We start from the raw sequence: 8,346 nt of genomic DNA, 5'->3' as shown, positions 1-8,346 counted from the left end.
AAGAAAAAGAGTTGATCATTATTTCAGAGGAACTATAGGCCATCTTATACGTTGTACATATTTAACTGAGCCCAAAGTAGTGTGTATCGCAACACAATCCCACTTGTGTGTAATCGTAAAGAAAATGACCCTTGTGCATGTCTAACATTGTCTGTCCTCGTCCCATCTGTGCTCGCATAGCAAACTCATGCAATCATCTTTATCGTGGCAGGTTTTTGGGACTTTACCAATCCAGTGATCTCAATTCAAATGTGAACAAATCTGCCACGTTCACTGCATGTCCTACTTGATGTCCATGTGATACATTTGGTTAGGCTGACACCTGTTGACAAAAGAGCTGTACTGTCTGCATCCCCACACATACCAGTTTCCTTTGGGAGTGTCACCCCTTTCATGTAATGTACATCGTCAAGTACTGCTGAATCTGACATAAAAACACCAACACCTTTCAGGCTTAAAAGTACTTCAGGAACTGTGGAGTATGTTCTTTCAAAACAAAAGGTATATAGAACTATAAAGAATCAAAAAATGTGCCATCAAACGTAACATGAATTTAAACTGAAGCACATCCAAATGTTTATTTGTTTGATATAAAACCGCATGGTTTATGTGTTTTATCTAAGGTTGCCAACTTTGTGCCATGCATTGCCCAATTCATTGCAGTCAAATTAGATAATGTTTAAAAATGAAGGTGAAATGAAACCCATTATTACAGCAGAGATATACAATTCCAATGAAACCATTCAATATCATATAACATTCAGCTTTTATCTACGCAAACTGTTGCATCTTTTTGCAACGGAAACATGGACAAATAGCTTTGGACAAATGCATATATTTGAAATCAGTTCAATGCAAACATGTATCCAGGTGTACATCCATCATTTCAACATGGCCCAGCTTCGACAATGTTGTCTTTTTCATGACCTTCTCCTTCCACTTCTGTGTAACCCGGGTGTTGCTTCTGAAACTTCAAAGACGGCCAGTAGTTCTTGCGTCGCTAAAAATAAAATAAAAATCAAGCACAGAAATATTGTGTGGACATGTGTAATGAAAGCATCCGTGGCTCTTGTCGGGGAAGCTGTAGGCCACATTCAGTGCTCACCTGGATGAGGTAAAGTGGTGATGCAGCAGTAGGATGGTAGTTGATGTAAAGTGCTACCAGTATCAGAGCCAAAAGTAACACCAGCGCAGCTGCTATACCGGCTATCACTCCTGTGTTGGCCAACCCCTCACTCTTGGTTGAAGAATCTGTCCTCACGTCTGTATTGAAGATAAAGCCCCCCAAAATGATCTCCCTTCATAAGGCTTAATTATAATGGCACTTACAAGTATTAACTCACCATTGCCAGTGTTAAATATATGGCCTTTGGTCTCATTTGAGAAAAGACAGAAATCAGTCATTTCCATACTTATTTCCTGTCAGAATCTGTTTTTATTGAGCGAAAAGATGTGGTGAAATACTGCAGACAATACTGTATTGTATATCATTCTGCCAAAAAATAGCTCAGCCTCACCGTCACAACCATTTTGTAGAGTCCATGAGGACACGTCCTCCATTTCTGGTGTGGTAGAGGAACCAGTGGAGCTGTCACCTCTGGAGTAATCCTCACAGGTTGCATTTTTGCTCTGCCAACATAATAGATGCATGAGTCTCAAAAATGGTAAATAATCAGATAAATCTATTCCTGACGTCCGGCAATACCTCTTCTGAGCAGGCGTAGTCCAACCATTCTTGCCTGTGTCGATCCATGCCATCTGAACACCTAAAACACACAAGATGTATATTTATAAGGGCTAAAACTGCGCTACATGGACATTTGAGGGACCGTAATGTCCCACCCACCTCTGGAGTACGTTGCACCAGCTACAACCGGAGGTTTGGTTGGATGAGAGGCAGAGCTCGCAGCTGTCATGCTGCAGGCAGGCTGAACAGAGAGAAAGAGACAAGCACAACAACAGAAGATGTATGTTTGAGTGTTGATACAATCTAACATAATGGATACTTGAAACTAATCCTTTGAAGATGAGGCATAAGGATCACTTACTAGGCAGTGGAGTGAACTCAACAGCAGAGAAGCTGGTTATCTTTGTCGAGTCTGTCTCAACCCGATGGTACTCATAAATCGTCCGCTGTTGGGCATCTGAATCAGAATCAGATTTATCGTGAGCAGATTTTCACAAGGAAAAGGAACATACAAGGAATCTGCTTTATTGTTTGGTGCATAACAATAACCATAGTACAGAAAGGAACAAGAAAAAGAAAAAAAGTACTCTCTATACACAAGTGGACAGGCATTAACATTACTGCTGACCTGGCGACTGAGGAGAAGGTTGCGTGACCATGAAGGCATCAGACAAACCGGCCTTCACTGGATGCTCAGCTGAACCAATCCCATCTAATGACAGAGGGATCTGATAAACAGACAAAAAGAGGAATCGCTTATGCATTCAGCGCAAGGGAAGAGAACAAGTTTAGAAGGCCACTAAGAGCTCAGAGGTGTGTCTCACATCTCGATAGCTGAACGTAATGGCTCCTGTTTTGTAAAGTGCAGCCTGAAACGTAAAGGCCCCTTCTGACTCCTTTCCAGGGAGCCTGACCCGCTCCCACTGGACCACAAACACCTCACCTGAAAAGAGTGCCGGTCAAACAGGAGTCCGACAATTAGCGAGATAATCGTGTTCAAATATGAGCTGGTATCTTACCATTATCCAGGTATTGCACAGTGGATTCTTTAGAGTAGCTGGGGTCAAAATTAGCCATTAGAGGGGCGATGTACTGCGTTGCAGTCAGCATGCGGTGAGTAATATCTCCTGTGAAGATAAACCCTGAAAATGGCCAGATGGAAGAACATGTAAGGCTTGAGTATGACTTGTTACCTTGCAAAAACACGGAACATATGCAGGAAAGGTCACTTGAACATCTGCTATAACATCTAAAAGCACCTCCAGTTGCTATGGTGATCTGCCTCAGGTAATGTCCGTAAAAAGGAAAGTCAAACGACAGGGCAACCCTCTGCAAGGAGAGTAGATAGAAACAGACAGACACAAATAATAAGATATTGAGGTAATATTGTGCTCCTCTATGGCACTAAGCATCCTCACCAGCTCTTAAAGAAGGGGGAATGGGGAGAATAAATGCATAATGTCTACTAATCTGGAACAAAATATAAATATTCTCTAAGTGAAAGGTCATTTATACATATTTAAATGCTTTACGACTGAGCTTAACCCTTATGTCCACATTGTGCATAGGTCGCTCAGTGCATGCTATGTCTCAGCTTTTATAAGTGGCACGTCTGTGATACTGCATACTGATGTAACTATTGTGCAATGATCTGGTTAAAACATAGACACACAACTTGGCCGCATATGGAGCAGGTCGTTGAGGTTACCTGGCAGGAATTTTTCAAAACAGATATTCTGCTAAATAGCCGAGATTTATTACACTATGATTCAGTCTCAAAATATTTTTTTCAACAACAATAGAGCAAATGGGAATATAATATATTATATTACCCAAACTGTTTTTTCACTTTAGCCTCAACAATTTGTAATCTGATGTAAAAACTGTTCCTTCTCCAACTACATAACCTGGATTGGATGTTTCTATAAAGCCAAAGTCCTGTTTTCCGCTTGGAGAATGCCTTCCCATATTAAAGTTAGCTGCATGTATTACACAGGTGCCAAGTGTCGGACAACAGAGGTCAAAACTGGGCAGCCTCTGGCAGGCCTGTAGCTCTTGGCTTCTACCAACATTTCCCAGTCCCTTCGCTCCTCCAGCAGTGTTACCTTGTGTTTCAGACTGAACTCTATCCTGGCTTGCTGTCACATCAAATGTGAAAGCAGAATTTCTGGATTAGCTGTTTGTGTACAGTACTTGTACTTGCTGCAGTGTTGGCCTTTTGCGCACTCCATTTCACCAAGGGCGTAGCAGAGTACTTGGCATGTTTTCACACTGGTGCGTCTGAACAATGAGAACTCCTCGCTTAAACTGATTAGTTTTGATAGAAATTTAAAGGCCTGGTTGGTCTCCATATCTCAGGAATGACTTGAGAAAGTACACATAACCATTTCAATTTTAAACGAACAAAAAACAAAATCCAAATATTGAAAAACATGCCGTCACAAGCAAAGTGCACGTGGATTAAAACCACAGATCTCTTGATCTGCAAAATGCACTCAGCTATATCCCGAATAACATCTACCGTACATTACTTCTTGTTGATGGCCTAGTATAAGAACATTTTAATGATGATTTTAACTGAGGGCCACTGCAGTCAAATGCTCTACCACTGAGCTATACCCACCATAACATCTACTCTGAATTGCTATTTTGTAGGCTGGTAGGTGACTATATGAATAAACCGCTAATAAAAACAACTCTAACATAGTGCATCCTAATTGTACATTTACTCTGGTTGGTTCTAATTCGCATGAAGGCAAATAATCAGGATTCTCTTTTTGGTTTCCAAAAAGTCATAAACCTTCACTGTTATTATAAGATGTACGGTGTTAGTATAACTAACACATAAAATAAGAAGGCTTGTTTCTGTTTACTCTGGTGGGTTCTCATTACAATGAAATATGAAGGTAAAAGTTTAGTAATAAACAGCCATTATCTTTGTCTCAACAATATCAATACCGTGTATTTCTTTTGTCACTGATTCATGGTATAATTAGGGGGCAGCCAGAGTTGAACTGCAGGACCTCATGATCTGCATGCAAATGCTTTACCACTGAGCTGGACCCTCCAATGAAGACTCTGTCAGCCAGTACAATCACCATCGATAAAAGAAATTATGAATAACTAAGACATTAAATGAGAGAGTACACCCCCGATGGAGAATACATCACATGTGCATATTGACAGCTTTAAATAACCTTATGGATTAAATGTTAACTCATGTTGCAGATTGCGTACTTAAAATGACTGCAGTGTTATTAAGCACTCAAGCACTCACCAGGGAGATGGGAATCATACATTTAGCTATCAGCGTGTATGTTCACTTCAAAGATACGCCGAAAGCGCCCCGAAAATGATTTCATAACTGGTGGGCACCGAGATTCGATGTGTAGTCAAATGCGCCACCATTGAGCTCCACCCTCTGGATGAACTGTCACCCATTTCTTATGGTGGTCTGGTAAAGTATTTCCTTCTCTTTTTCTTTTTTTTTTTTTTTTTAATAATAACCGACAAAGTGTGTGTGTGTGTGTGTGTGAGACTCACCACAGCCTGTTTGTATGAGTTTGACAGAAGGCCATGGACTCTCACTTGGCCATGCCGGACATCACTCATGTCTACCCATAGTTCCTCTGTGCGCTGGTCTTCTGGGCCAAAGCTACGCCATGTGTAATACTTCCCAGAATCCCCCTTGTAGACAAGAAAAACACAGAGGATCAGAGGGTGTTAAGGGCGTTGTGGGAGTGTGTCATGCAGGCATCAAAGAGTCCACTGCATTAAATCATATGCTGTCACGAATGGAAACAAGTAAACTCTATTTCCAAAAGAAAGCAGTGTTTACCTCCAACTAAAACAAATAGAGCATGTCAAAAGCCAAAAGCATAATACATGTCACCAACCATTATAGTCAGACAAAATACTGTGGTGCAGCTCTCACCACTACGCGTGTCAAGTTGTCTGGCAGGGTGTTGATGGTTAATCCTCCACCCAGGACCGCCCTGCTTATCCTAGCGGGGCCTGAAGATGACCGCTGCACTCTGTAAGGATGACTGTCACCTCCAGTTGACTCTCCATGCTCCTGTGACATCACACTGGACCCATTGTCTGTCCAAAAAAATGTATATCAGGTTAGTGTGTTCTGGTCATTATGGGATGGCATGATATAAGCACTCGTAACTTTCTTCTACGTCAACTGATGCATTTCAAATTCTAAATCTGCAGATTAAAAGACTACGTTTTATTTTTTAGGAGGAGAAAGCACACCAAAGCTCTTTTTTTTAAAAAACACATTGTCGGGAAACATTTAAGATGCTAGTTTTATTCAGACTCTTAACAATAGTGTTTACAGTTGTGCCTCAGTAATCAGCCACTCAGGCAAATGAGAAATTACAATTAGCCTTTGATATCATCAGCCTATGCCTTGTCAGTTAAAGACATTGTTGATTGAAGACAGAAAGAATACATATAACATTTTGTGACGCTCAGAAGGAGCTGTCAAATCCTACAAGCAATGTGAACCATATTTAGTAAGCAGACAGAATAGGTAGGCTTTGTTTTAAACTTCTGGGTGTTTTAATTGATGGCTAGTCTTTCTTCAAAGCCACACATTGAACGACCATTCCTCGTTGATGTTAGGAGTTTATTTTAGCATCACGCTGTGATTTTGAAAATGTATGTCTGCACCGAGTATTGGATGTAGATCTAAACATCTTGGTTATTGCATAACCTCGGTCACATGACAGAGCTGTACATTTGGAGCTAAAAGGTCTTGACTGAGCACCCAAGAGTAATTAATGTTTCTGGTAGAGCAGAGACAATGCAGCTTAAAACGCTATCTTCAGAAACATAAGCGGTCACTAAGTCAGTAAAAGCGGTTTGATGGATAATTAATCTATTATATTTTTTATTATTGAATGGTTCTATGTTGTTTTAAGAGAAAAAAGTATATGTTTTTATATCCTTAGCACTTTTAAAAAACAAACTTGCAGTGTTGTCTTGTGTAAAACGTAATGATCAAAGAATGAATTCTTAATAAATTATTCAGAAAGTATGCCATTCAAGCGAGGTTATAATATATATTTGGCTTTCGCAAAAAAATAATCTTCTCCTTTGTGCTACAAAAAAAAAGTTTTTTAAAACAGTTTTGTTTGTGAAGGATTTCCATATTTTCATGATTTAATTGATGACTTCACGATGAGAGACATGAAGTATTGTTTACATTTATGTTTTGTTTTTTATTCAGGTGACCTTATTTTCGAGATATTTAAAATGATAAAACCAATATTGAACAAACATCTTAAACACAAGTCCTATATTTCTGGCAGCTTTTTCAATACACATTGAAAGCCACATATATATATATATATATATATATATATATATATATATATATATATATATATATATATATATATATAGTTTAGGATAAATCATCAGCTATTATTTGATTTATATCTTTGTCTTATTAGGAATTTGTAGTATCAAATAAAGTACAGTATCTGAATTTTGCCAGATATAACAACATTGGATCTGTCTTTTTTAGGGGCAATACGTTACACGGTGGTGACGTCACATCACAGCCTATATAAACCTCGAGACGTCGCTACTTCCGCCTACGGAGTGTCTCATCTAACCCTAAATCCGGTCGACCTCCTGTACTTAACGTTTGCTGTTTTTTTTCTGTTTCTGGCTTTTCAGTGAACTACAGGAGGGGTTTGGAGTGAAGCGAGGAACCACAACAAAAAAAAGCCAAGATATTCACTCTGTCGTGTTCAGTGTCCCTTCAGAAACACTGCGAATTTCCTGCCGTGGTCAGCTCGGCTGCCGCGAAGAGTTCGTCTCTGCTGCTCCGGTGTTTTCATGTCGGGACTCGGTAACTTGAGCAGAGTAAAACTGAGCAGGGCGACTCTAACGGATCTGATAGTGGTCCGGCTAGGAAGCCCGAGCTCAAACACGCGTAACGCCTCGATTTAACCTGCTATTTTCACCGCTACTTGTGTGTGTTTGCGCCCAATATCATGCTAACTGCTAGCTAACAGGAGCGGTCCTCCCCCTCCCCCATACCAACACACACACACACCCACACCCTCGTGAGCTTTCTAAGTGACAAACAAAATATATTGTACTGGAGTTGTGGAGTTGTCATGTTAACGTTGATTGACTTCGAAGCCTGTAAACTTGGAAGCGTTTGACTTTAACATACTTGTTCATGCTCAGTGCCATCTTCCTTTTAAACGAAAGCCAACTCGTGTGACGCACCAGATTCAAATATATCTTAATGACACCCTCACTCCCATGCAGCGCATTAACGATGTGGGTCTTGAAACACGTCAGGTGGTGTTAAAACAAATGTACTGAGCTGAAATTCAAACTCGGCAGCTTTTTGTGTGTTAAATGCAAGATGTAAAATAATTACACACTATAGCGCGAGGGTTTAGTCATTTTAAGTGTGTAAGTGCACATTCAATAAGTCAGCAAACCTCAAGACTTAAGACTTAACTCACTGAGGGTTGAGGGCGTCGCTCACATGGGTGTGAATAACTTGTGAATTCCAACATGGTCCATTTTATAATTGGTCTGGGCTGCTGTGCTGTTCAAAATGCACAGTCGAGAACATAATACTTCCTCTTTTCTTTCTTTTTTTACACAAAAAGCAGCAGGGC

The 8,346-nt window shown here is 40.2% G+C and overlaps 1 protein-coding gene across 2 annotated transcripts; it reads right to left on the bottom strand.

The window, feature by feature from the left end:
* Nucleotides 1-611: 611 nt before the first annotated feature.
* On the bottom strand, nt 612-8,346 carry LOC117735658 (plexin domain-containing protein 1-like). 2 transcript variants are annotated; one of them, XM_034540453.1, is made up of 14 exons: nt 8,188-8,346; nt 5,622-5,788; nt 5,231-5,374; nt 2,947-3,016; nt 2,707-2,829; nt 2,512-2,630; nt 2,316-2,415; nt 2,049-2,144; nt 1,847-1,928; nt 1,706-1,766; nt 1,512-1,629; nt 1,344-1,379; nt 1,106-1,263; nt 612-1,000 (listed from the first exon to the last, which is right to left on the bottom strand). In XM_034540453.1, the coding sequence occupies exons 2-14, from the start codon at nt 5,769-5,771 to the stop codon at nt 887-889; spliced, it is 1,371 nt and encodes a 456-aa protein (XP_034396344.1). In that variant the 5' UTR covers nt 5,772-5,788; nt 8,188-8,346; the 3' UTR covers nt 612-886. The 2 variants fall into 2 exon arrangements, with proteins under 2 accessions (XP_034396344.1, XP_034396343.1); XM_034540452.1 differs by lacking the exon at nt 1,344-1,379 and having other exon boundaries at nt 1,518-1,629.

Source organism: Cyclopterus lumpus, chromosome 8 (genome assembly GCF_009769545.1).
Source record: "Cyclopterus lumpus isolate fCycLum1 chromosome 8, fCycLum1.pri, whole genome shotgun sequence".
Lineage (NCBI taxonomy): Eukaryota > Metazoa > Chordata > Actinopteri > Perciformes > Cyclopteridae > Cyclopterus > Cyclopterus lumpus.
The sequence above is the reverse complement of the archived record's forward strand: the minus strand, read 5'-3'. Positions and strand labels throughout refer to the sequence as shown.

Excerpts from the sequence above, each read along its gene's own strand:
- LOC117735658 (XM_034540453.1), bottom strand. The coding sequence starts at position 5,771 with ATGTCACAGGAGCATGGAGAGTCAACTGGAGGTGACAGTCATCCTTAC. Across the intron at positions 3,017-5,230 it reads ACTCATACAAACAGGCTGTG|AGGGTTGCCCTGTCGTTTGA; the intron begins GTGAGTCTCACA and ends CTCTCCTTGCAG. Across the intron at positions 1,380-1,511 it reads AAATGGTTGTGACGGTGAGG|ATGAGACCAAAGGCCATATA; the intron begins CTGAGCTATTTT and ends GTCTTTTCTCAA.